Source organism: Trachypithecus francoisi, unplaced genomic scaffold (assembly GCF_009764315.1).
Source record: "Trachypithecus francoisi isolate TF-2019V2 unplaced genomic scaffold, Tfra_2.0 Lachesis_group1, whole genome shotgun sequence".
NCBI classification, from domain to species: domain Eukaryota; kingdom Metazoa; phylum Chordata; class Mammalia; order Primates; family Cercopithecidae; genus Trachypithecus; species Trachypithecus francoisi.
In genome coordinates, this window is record NW_022681454.1 from 88435541 (window position 1) to 88457024 (window position 21484).

The window sequence follows — 21484 nt, forward strand, 5'->3', positions numbered from 1 at the left end:
CTCATCAATTCAACATTGGACATCATGTGTTTACCTATTCCAATAACCCTAAGGTGGGAATTCCTCCCTCAACAATAGGGTGAAGAGAAGGTGATTAAAACACTACTTCACAATGAAAAATCTTCTTCTACTTTACAATGAAAAATCGTTTTTAAAAAATCTCTAGTACATTCTCATTTCTTTCCAGACCCACCCTTGAATTTCTACACCTTGGAAGACATCTTTCCAAACTCTTGCCTTATCTCTAGCCTTTGGAGGACTTTTTGAAGCTATTGATTTTCATTCTTTTCCTTTCACTCAGCTTTTGGAGAGCTATGGCAGTGTACTCAGGCGAGGCCTCTTGATGTAGAAACTTCTGACTCCTCTGTTGGCCTTCTCTGACACTACCCCAACAGGAGAATGAGGGTTGGGACACCTTGCTACAACCTCGTGAGGTGGAAGTTTAATTCTCGCTTCAGGCTTTGCGGGCAAGGGTGAGTTGTTTTGTTTTTTGTTTTTATTTCTTTTTCTTTTTTCTTTTTCTTTTTTTTTTTTTTTTTCCTGTGCTGTATGGTGGGAGTAGAGTGGTTATTTTCTAAAAACTTTCCCTTCTAGGCCGGGCACGGTGGCTCATGCCTGTAATCCCAGCACTTTGGGAGGCCAATGCGGGCGAATCACGAGGTCAGGAGATCGAGACCATCCTGGCTAACGTGGTGAAACCCTGTCTCTACTAAAAATGCAAAACAAATTAGCTTGGCGTGGTGGCGGGCACCTCTAGTCCCAGCTACTCGGGAGGCTGAGGCAGGAGAATGGCGTGAACCCGGGAGGCGGAGCTTGCAGTGAGCAGAGAGAGCGTCACTGCACTCCAGTCTGGGCGACAGAGCGAGACTCCGTCTCAAAAAAAAGAAAAAAGAAAAAAATCTTTCCCTTCTTTCCAGGCTTTCAATTTTCTAGTCATTGGCTTAAAGAAAGCTTTTATTGGGGCTTTTATTGTTTGTGCCTATTGGTGTTCCTAGTTTGCCAAATTCCCCAGAACCCAGAAATGAGGCAAAAGAAAACTTGGGAACTCAATGCTTAATTGTTCCTTGGGTCACCTAGTCGTTCTGCCTTCTTTTCTCCACCCTTCAGAATCTTCTTCTATTTGTTCTATATATAATGTCCATGATTTTCAGATGTACTTAGCAGAAGGAATAGGGAAATATGTCTATTCCATATTTTCAGAAGCAGAAGTCACTACTGATAATCACTTGATAACCAGAGACAACTTTCCATTAAGAAAATGAAAATATTGTTATTTCTAAAATGATCCAAAGAAATGAGTTTTGAACTCTTTCACTTCAAGGGTACTGTTCTACTTAAATGGAAATGTAAAATCAGCAATGGTATGGTTCTGTGAACTATTCATACCTTCATTTTCTCATTAGGGACATTTGGTCATCTTTATCAGTATGTTCCTTATGTTCTAATAAAGTTAAAATTTTAATATTAGGATAAAATATGTTGGTTTTTTTCTGATAAACTAACATGTTTCTCTCACTTAATATTAAGAATTATGTAATTCATTAATTGTCCATCTTCCCTTTCCTGCCAACCCACTCAAACCTAAATTTTCTTACTTTCAATTTATTTGCTTATCTTATATTTTTCTAGCATCGCTACTGCTTCATTATCTTTTTTTCTACAGCTCCTAGTCTTTGGTTTATTGTTCTAATATGGCTATGATGGCTTCAAAATAAACCTCATATTTATTTTGAGAATAGATAATGTAGAATCAATGGGCTTTCTGAATTTTCTTTAGGAGGAACTTACAGGAAGCAATGTGACTGAAAGGGTATTTCAGAAGACTTTTGAAGTTGTGTTCCTGGAACAAGTTCATTATATTTATTTAGATTACTTTTTTTCTTTTGTGTGGCTATAAGAATGTGAAATAGAGCCCTCCTCAACCCATGTGTTATCACTATACATAGGAGTATGGTCATAGCTTCATCCATTCATTCATTGATTCAACAAATATTTACTGAATGCCTATTGAATCAGAATCGGGCATAAATATCTGTTCTATCAATTACTAATGTGCTACCCTAGGAAGTTATTTCACTTCTTTAAGTTTAACTTCCCATGAGTATAATGAGAATAGAATACTTACCTAACACATTTGTAAGAATTACGTAATATGCCAAATTTAACTGACCTAGCGCATCGACTCATCAAAATTATGCAGAAATCAGTTTCTCTTCTTCTCCAGCCCCTTTGCTGTATGTTGCTAACCCCCTTTGTCCACATGTAAGTTTAAAAGGTTTTCAACATTTTTCAAACACCATTAAGTTGAAAAAACACTAAAATTTGTTTTCTTCAATTATTTTTGACTGATACGTCTTATGGAGGAAAGTTATAATGAAATTGCATTTTGGATGTTTTAAACTATTTTAAGAAAATAGGGATTTCTCGTGAAAAATAAACAGCTGCTGAAAAATCCTACTAATCTGGTGGAAGTTAGCCTATATCCCCAACATTTTACAGAGAATAATAACTCTGTTTTAAAAATGCTTTCAGGCTGGGCGCCGTGGCTCACGCCTGTAATCTCAGCACTTTGGGAGGCCGAGGCGGGCGGATCACGAGGTCAGGAGATCGAGACCATCCTGGCTAACATGGTGAAACCCCGTCTCTACTAAAACTATACAAAAAAATTAGCCGGGCGTGGTGGCATGCGCCTGTAGTCCCAGCTACTCGGGAGGCTGAGGCGGGAGAATGGCGTGAACCTGGGAGTCGGAACTTGCAGTGAGCCGAGATCGCGCCACTGCACTCCAGCCTGGGAGACAGAGGGAGACTCTGTCTCAAAAAAAGAAAAAAAAAAAAAAAAAAAAAGGCTTTCAATAATACACAGCACCATCTACAGTGAACTCCTCAATCTAAGATTCTCTTTTAACTCACATTTGTGTTTTCTTTCAACTTAATAATCTTTTTTTTTTCTTGTAGTTAGAAAATTAATGCATATGGGTTATAAGGGGGAAAAGAACCAAACCCATTATCTCATCACCTACAGATAACCCATTTTGCAGTATGTAGTGAATCCTGTGTTTATGATACAATGGAAAATGACATAAAAATCTCCTGATAGCACATAATATAATAAATTTCATGATTTTTATCTTACAAAATATTCATGGTGAACAAATGGCAAGATGGTAAAACATAATTTAATATAAACAACCTAGTGGAAAATGGGAGGTAGAGCCAAATGACGGGGTCCAGGTATACAAAAATGATGTTATAGTTTAATCCAACAATAGTGTTTAGAGTATCTAGACGAATGAATAAACTGAGTACTCCTCAGTCAGTCATCTCAGCAATATTATTTTTCTTAATTGTTATTTGATGACTATTAATTAATCTTAGAAAGCAGAATTTGAGATGAGGCCTCTGACAGTTTCTGGAGTATTTTATATGTCTAATTAAGGGCTGATCCATACACCCAAAATCACTAAATGAGCTTGGGATTCTCTGGGGAGTTAAAGCACAAGATGGCTTTGTAGATCAATAGTGAGATACAGAACCTTTAGCCTTTGGATTGCAGGGTCACTTGTAAGCTAGGAGGGGGTGAGCAAAAGTCATTATTGGTCAATACCTTATAAGAGGTGAAATGAATTGCTTAGCTTTGTTCAGCTTTTATTATCATTGGATAACTATTTGTTATCAGTTATAGAACCAGTGGGTGACCTTTTATCACTAAAGTTCACTTGCCAAACCAGGTTTGAACAGTCTTTCAAACTGTAGAAGAAAAAAAAAAATCAGTGAATGTCATTATTCTGGCAGTTTTATAAATCTTCAAGACAGTCCATTCATCTATTTTTACTAAATCTAGGAAAATTGGTATAAAATTGAATATAAATAAGAATATTTTTCCTAAATTTTACAAAATTACTTCTCTTCTATAAGCCAAAGCTATTTCCTTCTGTCTTTTCCAGATAAAGACACTGTAAAGCCTTTTTCTTTGTACTGAAAACCGTGTTTGTATTGTGGCAGTTGTACAGTTTCATTGCTCTTTTTAGTAACTACTCATTTCCTGGATTGTCTGTGCTGGACCTTTTTGGTCCTTTACTAAGGTAAGGTTTGTGGATTTTTCTGTGGTATATCTGAGAAATGGATGCTTTTTACTCCATATCAAAGTCAATTGGGGTTGCTGATGATTGTCTTAGTTTAAATAGCTCCATATTATATACTCTCTAGGAGGTCAACAATACACTTATGGAAATAAATGGCAAAGATTGAGGGAAGAAAAATATTAAACCCAAGTAGTTAGTAGCCCAGGGAAGAATTAGGCCTTATTTCAAATCCGGTGCACTGTGTCCAGGAATAAGGATTAGAGAAAATATCTACAATAAAACATAACCAAGCAGGAATTAGATTTCCAGTTCTCTAATTTTGAAAGAAGGAACTTAATAATCTAATAACAAAAAAAATCTAATTATAGTTTAATAATCAATGAGTGAATATTTAGCAAGAGCATAATGCCTGGGACAGAAGTTGACAGAAAGATTGGTTACACATGGATTTAGCTTTCAAATAACATAACAGACAATTAGCAAATTGACAGCATTTTTGCTTTCCTTTATAATCCTAGCACATAAGAGAGTACTTTGCACAGAATGAGGGGTTATGCAACTGCCGAATGCTTAAATACATAAATAAATGTATGAGTGAATGAATGAATGAACTATTATAACTTAGTTTACATATCTATTTAAACAGTCTGCCATGAAATTTTATAGATGAGAGGTTAATTGAAGTCAGGATCAGAGATTTGCTGGAGAATTTAAATGATAAATCTCATGAAACATCTCTACCAGAAGAAAACCCACAGAAAACTCTTTGATACATCTGGTTCTCTGCTACCTACAACTGGTATAATTTTGTCCTACAGTAAAAGTATAAAAGCATTCTATATGATCCCATTTTAATTTATTTTTATGTGACTCCACTTTTTCTTCATCTATCCCTTACTAGTAAAATATTGATTACCCCCATCCACCAGACATTCAGGATTGGAAAATAAAGGAAGCAAAATTCTGATTATTTATTCCATTAGCGGGTATCTCTGGTAGAAGTTCCAGGAGCAAAATTTAAAGTGAGTTCCTGGTATACCTGTGTAACTCAATTACTTATACTTTCCTTTTCTGTTATTACTTATAATCATTGAGATTAAGTAATGATACAGCTGAAGTGTATTTATAAAAATAAAAAGATATAGATAGATAGATAGATATTTTATAATTTAGGGTATATGTACCATATGAAATGATAGAGACACTGTAAACAACCTTTTGATTATGTGTATGCATGTGGATATGCACTTGAACAAAATGCAGGTCTCTGGATAGAGCATAGCAGATAAGAAGTATCATAAAAACTTTTCTCAGTGTCTTTATGTAGTAGAACAAAATGTTAAAACTCCTGTGTTCAGCCTATATCACCAAAACTTTACACTATCTATCGTTGAACCCGAAATTTCTCTTTGAAAGCAGTGAAACGTGAAACATGGGTGTGCTCAGGAAAAGAAAGTTACTTCATATTTTTCTCATGGGTTTTCCTGATAATAATTGCCTGTGTTTTCCCATTTACCCTCAGCTTTGTCAGAGACCCTTCAGCACTTCCATAGAGCCATCCCACTAGAGGTCACAGATCAGAAAAACCCTACAGAAACAGGAAATCGAACTTCCTGAGCACACTACAAAACACAAAAACCTGTTTCCTCTACACATCTCAAATTGGCAAAGCTCAGTCTTAGCAGATTCAGTGTGGAAGCAGCTATCAAAAAGGCCACACGGATTTTGTCCCCAAATTTCACATGAGCTACCTTGCTTCAAACTACTGAGATGAAGGGGGCAAGATTATTTGTCCTGCTTTCTAGTTTATGGAGTGGGGGCATTGGTCTTAACAACAGTAAGTATTCTTGGACTATACCTGAGGATGGGAACTCTCAGAAGACTATGACCTCTGCTTCAGTTCCTCCAAATAAAATACAAAGTTTGCAAATACTGCCAACCACTTGGGTCATGTCAGCAGAGATAGCTACAGCTCCAGAGGCAAGAACTTCTGAAGAGAGTCTTCTTAAATCAACACTGCCTCCCTCAGAGACAGGTGCACCTGCTGAGGGTGTGAGAAACCAAACTCTCACATCCACAGAGAGAGCAGAAGGAGTGGTCAAGTTGCAGAATCTTACCCTCCCAACCAAAGCTAACATCAAGTTCAATCCTGGAGCAGAACGAGTGGTCCTTTCCAATTCCACACTGAAATTTCTTCAGAGCTTTGCCAGAAAGTCAAATGAACAAGCAACTTCTCTAAACGCAGTTGGAGGAGCTGGAGGCATTGGAGGTGCTGGAGGCATTGGAGGCTTGGGAAATCGAGCCCCACGGGAAACATACCTCAGCCGGGGTGACAGCAGTCCCAGCCAAAGAACTGACTACCAAAAATCAAGTTTCGAAATAACCAGAGGAAAGTAAGGAATCTTCTTTTCTTTTTGTTCTTTCTCTGTCTAGCAGGTCTAGAAGATTGCAGGGGAAATTTACCTCACTCCCAGAAAACTATATCAAATTCAGGATGAAATTGGATCATATTTATAATTTTGCCATTTCAGTTAGATAAGGTTATTTATTGTTAGTTTACCTAAAAGGGAAAAATGAACAAATAAAATGCAGCAATTTTGTTTTAACTAAAATAATCATTCACTTTTCTATTCACTTATAGAGGTGGTTTTACTTTAGAGTAGTCATTGCCAAGCAAAGTAGCACCACGGTGGCTGTCAGTTTAATTCAACTCAAGTATATGTTGATTGTGTTCCCAACCTTACCCACAATATGAAAGAGAAAAATAAAGAAATAAATAAAATTGGGGCATGAACAGGTTTGAAAATTGGAATAGCAGTATTATAAAAAGTAAGTTGTTAAAGATTGAACCAAGCACACCAGAGGTGTAATCCTGGCTTCAGTATGGTCTAGTTCCATGATTCTGAGCAACTCAATTGATCTCTGTGAACCTCGGTTTCTTCATATGGAAACTACAGATTTAATACAAGGAATGTCAATAAAAATATAACTTTGCAGGGCTCTCTCGTTCAGATACAAATGAATGAAATGTGCTTAGGTGCATGATCCTCACAGAATAGGTGCTCAACAACTCAAATTTTGATAGTACTGTTATTATTGGAGTTGTGTTGCCATCATGAATGTGATGACTCAGAAAACCTGCTTTTCAGATTATTTTTAATTTAAAGTTAGAGCAATTTGAAAGGTTGAAATAAAATAAAACAAATTTAAAAGAGTATTGTTAAAGAGGGTTTTCAAAAGAAGTGATAGTCAAATCAAAATAAACGAAGAAAAAATATCTGGGTGGGTCAATATTTTATTCATTTAAGGCTCAGAGTCATCTGTATGTTTAGAATACTAGAAGTTTAGTGTTACAAAACTAAACTTACAAATAATTTTTACATGTAATAAAACAAAGTCAAGACACCAGACATGTCTTGGGAGCAAAATGGGGTTAAACATCTTACTAATAATAAAATAAAATACAAGTTAAAAATAGAAGTTGACACACCTGCTATGTGAAAGGCATTTGGTTAAAGCTGTTGCTGATATAAAGGTGAGAAGAAGAGAGACACTGTAAGAATACAAGCTGATGAATTTACTTATTTCTGTATTATTTATTATTCAAGTCTATTTTTCACTATATTTCAAAAGATATAGAATGTTTTTAAATACGTAAGTAAATCTGATTGTAACTAAAAAAGTATTCACATAGTGGACTTTGGAACAATGCCAGCTTACTGTAAAACAAATAGTACAGATTACAAAATGTTCATTTTGGGACAAATAGAGTTGCCATTAAAAAAACATTTAATGGACATGTATTAATCTTTCTCATTTTGGGGGACAACAGGATTTTGTCTATTAAATAATAATCAGAAATGTCATTTATTGAGAGCTTTTTCTAAATCACTTGAATGCATCATCTCTGTTAATCATATTTTATTAGAGACTGTAATTAAATTTTAAAAAATTAATTACAATAAAACTCCTGGACATTCATGGGAAACGATTGGGAGCTTTTCAGAGATGCTATAGCTAATAATTTTTTTTTTTTTTTTTTTTTGGAGATGGAGTCTTGCTCTGTTGCCAGGCTGGAATGCAGTGGCACAGCTCGGCTCACTGCAACCTTTGACTCCCAGGTTCAAGTGATTCTCCTGCCTCAGCCTTCTGAGTAGCTGGGACTACAGGTGGCGCACCACCACGCCCGGCTAATTTTTGTATTTTTAGTAGAGATGGCGTTTTACCATGTTGGCCAGGATGGTCTTGATCTCTTGACCTTTTGATCCACCCGCCTCAGCCTCCCAAAGTGCTGGGATTACAGGCATGAGGCACCGCACTCAGTCAGAAATTTTTAATAGAAAGGGAAATATAATAAACAGAACAGAGACAATTCAAGTTAAAATAACATTTAAATGTTATATACCATATAGAAAGTGGCATACAGCTGTGTCATAATTAGAACTAATAACTAATAGTTTGATCAATACTAGTTTTTAAATAAATGCTAGTTGTTTCATCCAAGGTCCTTGCTTTTAAAGGTTGGGAATGCTTGTTTATTTGATGACTATTTATAATTTGCCCATCATGTGCTAGCACTGTGCTAGGCTTTGGGACACACAGAATTTAAAAAGTAATAATTCCTGCCTCTAAGGAATATTCGCTATAAAAAGTAAACACTAACATACCTACCAGACTTCAAAAAATTTTAATATGCTCTATGAGAAAACAATATTAAAGGTATAACTTGCTGAACAGAACTTTATCCTATGAATTTTCCAACAAAAATATTCTTCAATTCTTTCTATAGAAAAGTACCAACTCCATGTAGGGATTCTGTCATTTGAGGTCCTGGAGAGCTTGAGGTTTTCTTTGTAATCCTTTCCATTACCTAGATTCCTTACTCATTAAGCCATGCAAATGACAATGGCATTAGAGAAAACCTAGGTGCTTCACTTATGGACCTAGGTTGCAAACCCTTGATAAGGTCAAAAGAAGTCTTTCAAATTTTCATTTGATTGGCAAATAATAATAATAATAGTAGCAAACACTTACATGGCATCTCTTCCTAGTACTCTACTATTGTGAGTGAATATATTCACTCATTTAATCATTACTATAACTCCATAAAGATGAGGAAGATTCTATCATTATTTCTTTACAGAGGGATTAAGTAGCTTACCTAAGGTCATTTAGCTAGCAAAGCTCGGGGCAAAGATTCAAATCCAAGCTGGCTGGCTTTAGAGTCATTGCTGTCAGCTCCTACATTACACTCCCTTGGCAGGTACAGTCTCTTATCACAAGTGGGAGGATAAGCGTGACCAGTTCACTTCCCAGCTCGTGAGGTTTCATAGGCTATTGGTTGCCTCCAGAATACAATCAAGATTAGTCACCCAGTTAGTCACATGATGCCATCGTAGATCTGCCTCCTGCCTACCTCCCCAACCTCATCTTCTGCCACTTCCTGCCTATTCAAATAAGTAGTTCTCTGGCCCAATATATGCTGTTTGTTAAACCCACGTTTCTTCCCTCTGACCAACAATGGTCCTTTTTTGCCATCATTGTCTCCTTTCACACCTAATAATAACTGCAGGAAGCCTTCTCAGCTGAAGTTAGGTGGCCTGTCTAACTGCTCCTACAGGTCTCTTTGAATTCCCCTATTCACTGCACTTACAGCACTGCATAATAATCATAATGAATTTGTAGTGTCTTTGCATATAGGGACTTACTTTCAGAGCTAGCAAAGTCTCTGGTTTATAGCAGGTACACAATCAATATTTAATCATACTGAATGTGAAATATGAGCATCAATATGTGAATATAAGGAAGAAAACTTCCCAAGTAAATATTTGCATTTGTTTATGAAAAAAACCTGGTTGATTTAGAATAAACTCGTATTTTTTTCTACCATTCTTGGAATTTTATAATAATTCTTAGTAAAAGGAGTATTTGTGTTTATTACAGGTTCTTTTCTAGATTATTCAGGATTATTCTGGCATATTTTTGTTTCATCTTGTAGCTTTTTTTTTCTTTTTTCTTTTTTTTTTTTAGCATTGCAGGAACTCCTGGCTACAATAGCCCTGTGGTTTCCTGTCTGGCAGAGTGGGTATTAGTCAATGACCAAGCACTTTGAAATAGGAAGGATGGAAATAAGAAATTAGGATTAGTGTATTTATATGTTGAACAAATATTTGCTGAACACCTTATCTGTCCCCAGCACTGTGCTTGTGCTGGGAGCAAAACAATGAACAATAACTCCTACATGTCCTGCCTTATGGAACCAATAGCCCAGTGGCAGACTTGAGAGGAGGAATAACAGTGAATCACAAATGCTGATTCGAATGAAGCTTAAGAAATTGTAGTGTATAACGGGGGAATGGTCTATCCATTGTGAATGGGGTCAGTAAACCTTGCCTGAGAGGATAATAGGTGAAATGAGGTAACGATACAATTCAACTGCCTACTTAACTTTTCCCACAATTCCCAACCCCTGTACACATGTATCTTAATTTTTACTAAATCAGTGAATGGCTAGTTCCGTAACTAGAAACCTTGGACAGATCTTTGGATTTTTTCTCTCCCTCCTGGTTTTTATCTAATCTATCAAAAAGTCTTGTTACACCTCTAATGTATCCCAAATACCTTAGCTTCTCTCCATCTTCTAGTTGCCATTATTCACCACTAGTGTTCTAACTGGTCCACTTCTTTCCACCCTTGTTTACCATAATCCATGATCCACACCAGGGAGGGATCTTTTGAACATTTAAGTCAGATTAATGCATTTCACTGAATGTAAGACTTCATTATTGTAAGCGACACATTCTTTTAGGTACTAATCAGAAGGAAAAGTATGACATCATACTTGCTTACTTTGAATTTTTAGATTTGTCTTTCAGACTTTGGGATTTTGGTCACATATCACTTTTGCAAACTTAAGAAGAAAATATAAATGAAACTGGTAAAGTATTTCTAAGGCAATAGCAACAACTACTATCTGACCACTTGTGACTGAAAAATGCCATTGACTTCAAGACACATTCTTGATTTCAAAAACGTGTGTCTTAAAATCTGTGAAATTTGGTCTTTCATTCATTGTCACACTCGAAGCTCACTGCACTTCATTTCCTCCAGCCACGCTGGCTTCCCTTCTGTTTATTGAACATGTCAAGTTAATATAAATCTCAAAGGAAACTTTTTTTGCTCTTGCTGGAATGCTCTTTCTGCACCTTTTATAATGAAGGACTCCTGTTCCACTTGCACCTCCAGCTTTAATGTCACCTCCTCAAAAGGACCTTCTCTGACCCAGAGTAAAGTTAACTATTCTCTCACTTGCCATTCCTTATTTTGTCACCCTTATTTTTTCTTTGTAGGAATTACTTGAAATTATTCTATTTATATAGACAACAGTGTATTTTATGTATTTCCGCAATACATCCGATGAAAACAGGGACCTTGCCTGTCTTATTACTACGCTATTTGCTGCCTAGAACAGTGCCAGGCACGTAGAAAGGGCTCAATAAAACTCTGTAAAATCATGGATTATTAGATGGATTTGGCATCCAGAGGGGAGATCAAGGCTAGAGATATAAATTTGGCAAAGCATTGGTTTTCAGAAATGTATTAAGTCATGAATGTGGATGATACTGAAAGAAAGAAGGACCTAGAATTATGAACAGAGAATCTCTAATATTTGATTAACTGATAGTGGTGGATGCCAGCGATACAGCCTTAAATGGGGTGACCAGAGAAGTTAGGAAGGAAACTATAAAAGTGTGGTGTCATAGAGCAAAGGAAGAAAATATTTTAATAAGGAGGTAAGTGATCAACAGTGTGAAATGCTGCTGAAAAAGACAAAATGAGCACTGAAAAATAGTATTTCAGTGACATGGAACTGATAAGTAGTTGAGTGAGCACCTTGCTCTGGCCTGAGAAAATTGAGGTACGAAGGAAGGCAAAAAAGAGCCGTTAAAGCCAACTCAATTAAGAAGGGCTTTTATGAAAAAAAAAGGAGAAAGTGGTCAGCAGCCAAGGCTGGTCCAAACAGTTATTTATTTTTTGTGTTTGTTTCTTATTATATTTTATTTTATATACAGAGGGGTCATACATACGTTAACATATTAATGAGAAGGGTCAGAGGAAGGTAAAATTTGAATATGCAGAAAAAAACAGGAAGTTTTTTTTCTGAGTTTAATGACAAATTTGAAAATTATTTTAAAATTACAAAAATTAATCATTAAATTAATTCTACTGTCTATCATAATAGACATTTTTTTCTGCTCATTTTGTGTGAATTATGAATAGGTTTTAGAAGTGAATTATCTGATCAGCTAAATTTTTGTGTTGTTTGCAAAGTTATTATTAGGGCTAATAACATCCAAAATGGGTAATTTTTACATGCTGTAAAATTCTAAAGAGAAACCGTTATACTAAAGGGTATTTTCTTCTATCTTTGTGAAATAGACGTCTCTATTACATTACCGCCAGTGAAATAAACACTATATAAAGTATATTATCTATCAGCTTTTACTCATTAATCGCATTCTTTATTTCATTACTTTGCTGTTTCCACTACCTTACTATAAATATATATTGCGTTTCATATGCTAGAATTTAATGAGTGCTTATATATTCCTAATAATTAAGTGGGAACTTTTTGTATTCGCACACCTTCTGCTTTTCTGAATATAAAACTGTAATTTTAAGTTGATTATTTGAGGGTAAATGCTAAAAAAGTCAGTTTACAGGAATTGGATTAAGCATAGAATTCTGCATCACGGCATCTGTTAGCCTGTCTTTGTGGTCTGCACGCTGGGAAAGCCTGACACCTACTGGAATAGAAACAGTTTACAATTCCCGGAATATGCTCAAGTCACAGTTATGCGGGGAAGGGGGAAACAAAAAATAAAATTAGGTAAAATAAAACAAATTTATGAAAAAGGTTGTATTAAAGGTTGACTTTAACAACCATTACTTGTAAAAGATATACGTTATACATATTTAATTCGATGTACCACTTTAAAAATTGGAAAATTTCACTTTAAAATTGGAAAATAGGTTGGATCCAAGCAGCAAACTCTATGCACATCCTGTGATGGGCATACATTCGGCTTGATCTCCTAAAACTTTACACTGACAATATTGTGTATAGACAGTAATTTGTGGCTGCGAGGCACTCTACAGTCATCTATCATCGAAAACTCAACTACATTCACCACATTGTTCCCACTACACAAAGCAAATTAATTAGGCCTGACGAAAATATTTTAATTGCAAAAGTTGGTACATAAGAAAGAGTTTCTTCTTAAAGTCTAACCATAAATCAAAGTATCTGAAATTCCCCATGATCTGAGCTTTGCATAATTGCTTTTCAAAAAATTGTTTTAAATATCAATTTATTTACATGATTCTTTTACAAAACTGATGTTTTTATCTCAGTTTGAACATTATATAAAATTCTGTAAAAGAATTAAGTATACAAAGGTATACTACAAAAAAAGAACCACACACATAAATTATTTTGTTGTTAGGAAATAAAACAGTGATTTTCTTAAGGAAATAAGTATTGAGATGAACTTGTCTTTTGGACTGTTAGCCAAAGCTAAATATCAAATGTCTAATGCTTTATTTAAATATAAGTTACATATCACGAATCTTTTCACTAAGTGTAAATTATTTCTTCCCATTTTTATTATCTTTTTTCATGTTGTATATTTTTCCCTTGAATTATTTTCTCATTTATGACTAGTGAACTACATGCCAATTATAGTCTCTCAAATTAATAATTTGATTAAAAACTTCTCTTTTTAGCTTGATTAGAAAAAATAAAGATTTTAATAAACAGATTCTATAACACTTTAGAAGTATTTATGTTCATGGCTTCTTAAGACTGTAGAGACATTCTCAATATTATTTTTTCCTGAGAGGCAAGCTTCATCATCTGAATTGACCATAAATGATGATGGTCTTCTGTATTGGCTTTATGGAAATTATTGACTTGAAACATACAAGCGATTATGGTTGAGATGAATTTATCAGGTCATTAAAGAAGCAAAACAGGAGTTGTGTCTCTTTGTATCTGAGGCAAAAAAAATTGAGGCCATATTATATATGTATATATCCTCTTCAAAAAAAATCCCACTTAACTCTGAATCATTTAATTATTATGAGCAGTGATAGCAGCAAGTATTTTACTTTTATTAAAACATTTAGTCTCACGACAATCGTGTGAGGTAGATAATATTATTGTAGATGCTTTGTAGATGAGGAAGTCACCTTTGCCAGACAAAGTCATGGCTATAAATTGTGGAGTCAAGATCTGAAAGCAGATAGCCTGGCTCCAGCATCAAACTATGTTATGGGAAATTTTTCTTTATTTTCTTTTGCTTATGCAGTTGTGCCCACTGCCCCCACCCCTCACCCTTGCCTAATTCAGGAATAAAAACAAACAAACAAAAAACTCTAGGCACAGAAATACACTCTCTTCTTTATTCGCCCCTATGTGTGGAGTTAAAAGAATAAAAATCTTGTCCAGCAGGCAGACCTTCATCATCAGAAATGACTTTCTAATTCTGACCTAGGAGGTGAAAAAAGACATGTATTGATGACAGCTCTGATGTTGCCAGAAATGCCTCATTCCCCTCCTCCTTCCTTCTTTTCCCCTTTCCCGTTCTTTTGTCCTATTTTTTCATCCTTTGAGCTATTTCTTACTTTTTCTTCTTCAATTCTCTCTGATTTTGACAAGAGATATGCAAAATTATTATTTATCACTTTGTATGGCATTTTTTCAGTATGTACGTATTTATTTATTTTTATTATGGTAAAATATACATTAAAAATTTATATCCGTCTTTAAATGTACAATTCTGTGGCTTTAAGTATGTTCACATTGTTTTGCAGTCATCACTACCATCTATTTCCAGAACTTTTTCATCTTCCCAAACTGAATCTCTGTACCCATTCAATAATAATTTCCCATTGCACCCTCCTCACCGTCCCTGGCAATCACCATTCTATTTTCTGTCTCTATGAATTTAACCACTTAAGTACATCATATAAGTGAAACTGTACAATATTTGTCCTTTTGTGTCTTGTTTATTTTCACTTAGCATAGTGTTTTCAAGGTTCTTCCTTTTCAAAGGTTGAATAATACCCCATTTTGAGTGTGTGTGTGTGTGTGAGTTTCTTTTTCCACTCATTTGTCAATGGACATTAGAGTTGCCTCTACCTTTCTGTTATTGTGATACATGATATTTTAATGTTGTTCTCAAATTAAGGTAGTGTGCTAGGGAGAACACGTACTCTGACTAGTGGTGCTATCTAAAATCTGTTCTATTTTTATTGACTTAGGACATATAATTTTGCTCAGGGACTTAATAATTGAACTGTTAAACCAAATGAGGCTTCAGTTGAATTTTTTCCCTGATTATTGACATCAATAAAAATAGGTTTGTTAAGGTATAGTTGCCTTTAAAATTCTATTTTCCTCTTTAAACAAACTATTTTTTACTAAGTGATATTTTTTAAAAAGAGAGAGAGGGGGAATTATCCACATATGTCAGACTTACAGAGTTGAGAATGAAATGAGCAGGTTTGATTTGCAAAAAGTAGTAAACACTTATAAAAAAGTACAAGACTAACTTTTATATATTTAGCATATGTTTGTCCCACTTATTGAATTAGGTGGGGATTTTATCCCTATGGACTTCCGGAGTTTAGTGTAAAATGATGTACGACACTATTATTTCATAATTTTGCCATTAGTAATGGTCAGACAGTTAAGTTTTGTTTGGATGTACTTCCACGCAATAATAATCTTATAATTAAGACAATAGTATTTTTCATGAGGTAAATTAGGAATAATATGAATAAGTTATTCTCTTATGAGGGATTAATATTGTTCTCTCTAAATTAAGTCCCACCAGAGACTTAGTTCTTCCCCTGAGGCATATATGAATTCATTAATATATGCATATGTTGTCATTTGCAAATTGTAGTCATCTTTAAGTACAAGGTAAAGAAATGGACATTTGAGATCTTATACTTTCTCAAGTCAGAGAGGCATGGGTGGGTTTGAGATCTTATACTTTCTCAAGTCAGAGAGGCGTGGGTGGGTATTAAGTGAGGTGTGAGGGCTTATTACTAGAGTCACCTGATAATCCTATTTCTTTGAGAGAATGTTAATTTTCAGAAGCAGTATGTCTGTCTTGTCCTATTTTGTTTTCCTCTTGTTCCCCTTTAAATCTCTACATTCAAGGGGATGGTGGGAAATGAAGGTCATTCAATCCATAAAGTCTCACCCAGACACAAAATCTTCTCCAGCTTCTCAAAGAAAATTATACACCATTGGCTTGGTTTATGGTGGTGATTTTATTGGCTTACCTTGACTTCTAATGAACATCCTCAGGACTTGGTATTTTCATACTATTGTAGCCACAGTTTATTAATATGAAAGTTTAAGTAGCTTCTTTTGAATTAGATGACAAGCAATCTATTCATCTGGGTTCTAAGGACTAGTATAACTGAATAATGTTAATTCTTAGATTATCCCTTTATTTCTTGGGAAAATGTTCTGTGCGGTCATTATTTAAAGCCATCTTCATTGCTTCAGTCCCCTCTCACTCAGTTCAGGATAAGAACTGGTATGACTGGACCATTATTTAGTCAATTAATGGAAGTTTTTTACATTAGTCTTTTCACTAGTTTCCTGAAAGATTTGGTTTCTAAAATGTGAAAATCAAAAATACAGTAAACTGTTTATTTATGACGCCTTCTCTTAGTTCATTATCCACAAGTCTTTGAGTTTTAGGAATCATAATAGAATCCTTTCCCTTCTCTGTTTTATATGTGCAACAAGCTAGGCCTTTGCTCATAACCAAAGATGTCTGCTTTTCCCTGGAACAAACCTTTTACCTATTAACTTGAAAAATCCAAAGAATCAATACAAGCTTTTTTTCAGTACATGTTGCTGCACAAAAGCAACAGAGTTATTACCCTGAAAGAGAATCCCAAATGTGGTCTGCTGGATGCAGGGTTATGACCCCCTGGAAAACTAAATACTTCAAAGTAACTGCTCACCATCCACCATAATCTGTCTAGAAAGGTACAAAGGATTACTAGGTTTAAGCAAAATGTTCATCTGGGATCATTGCATTTTCCTTTAAACTGCCCATCACCATTTTACCATGCTTCATTTTCTGTTTTTAAACCTACATTTTCAGATAATTTGGTTTTAAAATTATATTTACATTTTTAACATTCCTTAATGAGCTTGTTTCATTGGTAGCATAAACCTAATTACAAGTCACACCAGGGGCTCTTTTGCTGTGGATTGTTCTTCCAATTTACACTGGATCAAAGATTGCTGGGCCATGAGCAGTCTGCTGATCTGCTCCTTTGCCTCCTCAACTATTTTAGTCATGCGATTGTTTTAATATTTAGGATTTGAAAAGGCCTCTGCCAGGTGACACTATCATTTTGCCTCACAGAGAATGAATATATTTTTTTCTTTTCAAAGCCCTGAGCATGCAGTGACGACGATCCTTGTGTTGTTTCTGCCCCACACTCCCTCCTCCACAGTCATTCAGAGAATGTTCATGTGACAATTTAATTGTGCTTCTGTTGAAGTTAGTCAGTCTCAGTAATTAGGATCTTCATTGCATTTGCATGAGGAATCTAGTTAATTTTTTAAAGATCCCTTTATTGTGGTCCTCTCAATTTCAAATCATTTTATTTTTATTTCTTGTTTTTTCCAGTTCTTTGTTTTAGGTTATTTTTGCCTCAATTGTTACCAGTGATTTAACAACATGTGCCAGCGTGTCTTCTTACTTCTTTGAGGGGCCTGAAATTTTAAACATCACATTCACAAGAACACAATAAGTTCTATGGAGCTCAATTTATCTGCCTTAGATGAATGACAATGTGGAATGATTAAATCAAGCAATTAACATATCTTTTTTTTTCTTTATATGTGTTGTTTTCTGGAATTTGTGTATGATGTACTTAAGTGAAGTTTTACTTTGTGTTTATCCTCCTGGAATTCATTGAGCTTCTTAGATATGAGGGTTGATTTTTTTTAAAAAAAAAAACACATTTAGAAAATTTTCCTTTTTTTTCTTCACATGTTTATTCTGCCCGATCTTAGGACCACTTCAGTTTTGCTAATTTATGTTTTTGAATTTTTTCTCTGTACTTCAGTTTGGCCGGTTTCTATTCCTTGTCTTCGAGTTTATTGGTCTTACTTTCCGAAGTGTCCAGACTTCAGTTAAGCACATCCAGTCCATTTTTAATTCATGTATTACATACTTCTCGTTCTATTTAATGGTTAATTGTTTTAAAGTCATGGGTTGCTAATTCCAGCATCTATGTCATCCTTGTTTTTTTTTTCTGTTTACTGGATTTTTACTCCATATACTGGTCCTATTTTGCTGCTTTTTCTCATATTTAGTTTTGTTTGCTTTTCATGCTGGGCACTGTGGATGCTATGTTATCAGTGTCTGGATTTTGTTGTTTGCAAGCACAAAATAGTATTCAGTCCAAGATTCAAGGGCACCCCATATTGACTTTTAAAATGATATTTCTCTCTGGCCCCCTCATTTTATTAATCTTTGCCACACTTTTTAACCACCCTAGTATCCCCAAACTCAGATCTCTATTTTCTTTACTTGGTGTCTTTTCTGGAATCCAGCCTTCTGTGATGCAGTTTGAAAATTGTTCACAGGCACAAAACAAGATTGAATGTGGAGCTAACATCACGTATTTTCCCTCAAGAATCATATCACTGCATTGTCTACTGCCCAACATCTGAAAACTGTTGCTTTATACATCTTGCCCAGATTTATAATTTTTTCCATAAAAAGGTAAATCTGATAGTTTATATAGCCAGGGACAAAATTCTCTGAAATTTAAGTTTTTAGTTTTTTATATGAAAAATTATAGTATAAGCTCATTTAACTCCTTATCTCAAGCTAATACTTGTTGTGAAAATGCATAGAATTTGGAGATTAATTTGAGGAAAACTGACATATTTGCATTGGGTTTCCCATTAGTTAACATGATCCATTGGCTTTTTCTTTAAAGTTTTTCAATAAAGTTTAAAATTTTTACGTATTAAATCTAACACTTCTTTTGCTGAATTTATTCTTAGGTACATTATTCTTGTTGTTATTTTTTGCTATTGTTAATAGTGTTTTTTTGAATTTGTTGTTGGTACAGAGAAATGTAACTGATCTTAACTTTGTGATTGAATTAATATAAATTAATCTTGTATTAACTCGTAAACATTTATATTTAATTACATTGCTGAATTCTCTTTTTAATTATAATAATCTGCATTTAGACCATTTTGTATTTTGTTCAGTTACAATCATATCCACTGCAGCTAATAACAGTTCTTTCTCCTCTTTTTTGATTTTTAAACCATTTATTTACTTATTTACTTATGCTTTACTGGACATATTTTAAAGTAATGGACCCGGATCTGAGTTTTTTTTTATCTCAGTACTAATATTAATACTTGCTACAAGAGCATTCTTGCATTTTTATTTATCTTATAGCTATACTCTGCAAGTTTCTCATTTTAGCTTTGATTTATTCTTTTCTTTATTTTGATCTTGTTAGTGTTTCCTTATAATTCCTGAGTACAGCAATGCAGTAATAAGTTATTTTCTCTTATATTTAAATATTTTAAAGCTAAATAGCAATCTTACAAAGTTTCTGAACTATAGTATGGCAAAAATAGATGTTTGTCTGTGAAAATAATTTTGATGAAAAGAATTCTTTTTGACAACAGTTTTTTTCCCTAACAATTATGATCTTCCTTAGGAATTGGTGTGCTTATGTACACACTAGGTTATCTCCCACAGTGATATTGGACAACCAGGTCACTTATGTCCCAGGTGGGAGAGGACCTTGTGGCTGGACCGGTGGATCCTGTCCTCAAAGGTATGTAATATTTCTTGAAAATAGCCACTGTTTTTGCACCATAATAAATTATAGCTGGGAATATATAATGTTAGTCATCCAAGGTACATAATACATAACAGGGTCAGGGGATAGTCGGCGCATTATGCTTCAGTAAGTGAAAATGCAGACACTAATATTTGCCTCATATGGTCATTTTTAGAATCATTTGAGATCATGCAATAATATATTTAGCCTAGTGCCTTGTGCCTTGTGAACATTCAATAAATGTTAATTCTCATGCTTATTTCTATTTTTACTATCACTATTACTTTCACTATAGAGCAAGTCAACAATCCTGTCCTTTAATTGCTTATGAATTTCATGCACAATTTTGAAGATTTATTATTTTCTCTTCATGCTAGGTCAGAGACAAGTTTATAACTTGGCTCATATTCCAAAATTAGAAGAGCTTCTAGTTACAATTATGCATGGTAAAGCAGCTAAGTGAAGTTTTTCTTCTTGTATCTATTGTAATTAGCCATGTCATTTGATTATCATGTAAAAAAAAATCTATGCTGTTGTCCTAAAAGATGGGGCTGAGTAATTGATAAATTCCTGAATTAATATAGCCACAGTAGCTCAGCTAGGGGTGTTTCCAAAGAGCCTGCAAAAAAAACTCAAATTGTTATTCAGGCCATGATGGCTAATGTTATGCAAATTGTCATACAAATAACTCAGGCAATGAATCTGACACATGGCAATCTGGAACAGTGCACAATAAGGATACATAAAATCAAGGTGTTTCTTAGTCCCTTGAGGAATAGCTAAGGTTCATGGTCCAGAGAGCTAAGCACATCTTAGGGATTTGGGAGAGCTGAACTCTATTTCTATTTTCAGCCCTTACTCCCTTTGTGACAATTTCCTTGCTAATATGAGACACAAATAATGCATTGCTAATTCTTTAGTAATGAAAACTTGACCACAGTAGTCCCTAGCATACTGCCCTTCTGGATTCAAGGTGAGCTCTTTTTATTTTTTTTTCTTTTCTTCAAACAAACGAGTATTTATCTTTATTCTTGAATCTTATCTTTTTTATGCCTTCTGAGTGGGTCCATTCATTCGCTATTTTAATACTTACGTCATAATTGCTACTTTTTCTTTTATTATGTCTGAGCTACATGCAACAGATACTCAATTTGCCAAAGCAGGAATATTGACCCCAACAATAGTTCAACTAACTGCTTGAGCTCATCCTTACAACTCTATATAGAGTCCCTTTCCAAATTGCTTTACTTCCTACTTAGCTTTAACTATGGGATTGCAGATGATATTTCACTAGACAGAAAGATTTAGTGAAACAAATGAGGGCAAATGATTAGCATGCTTTCACAAATGGAAAGGATCTTGTAACTCATTTTGCAACTGACAAATAGCCTCAGACATACTCAGTTACCTGTCATGTTATAGCAGAAACTGAAACCCAAGTCCCTAAAGGCCAGTCTATTATAATGTTACTGTTCCAC

General features: G+C 34.7%; 1 protein-coding gene across 2 annotated transcripts in view; it reads left to right on the forward strand.

The window, feature by feature from the left end:
* Positions 1 to 393: 393 nt before the first annotated feature.
* Positions 394 to 21484, forward strand: part of MMRN1 (multimerin 1) — a 65358-nt gene continuing 44267 nt past the window's right edge. The window contains exons 1-3 of one of the 2 annotated variants that reach the window (XM_033214830.1): positions 394 to 473; positions 5605 to 6475; positions 19881 to 20000. In XM_033214830.1, coding sequence (XP_033070721.1) covers positions 5853 to 6475; positions 19881 to 20000 — 743 coding nt within the window. In that variant the 5' untranslated portion in view covers positions 394 to 473; positions 5605 to 5852. The remainder of the gene's footprint in view (positions 474 to 5604; positions 6476 to 19880; positions 20001 to 21484) is intronic. The other variant, XM_033214829.1, reaches the window with a different exon arrangement.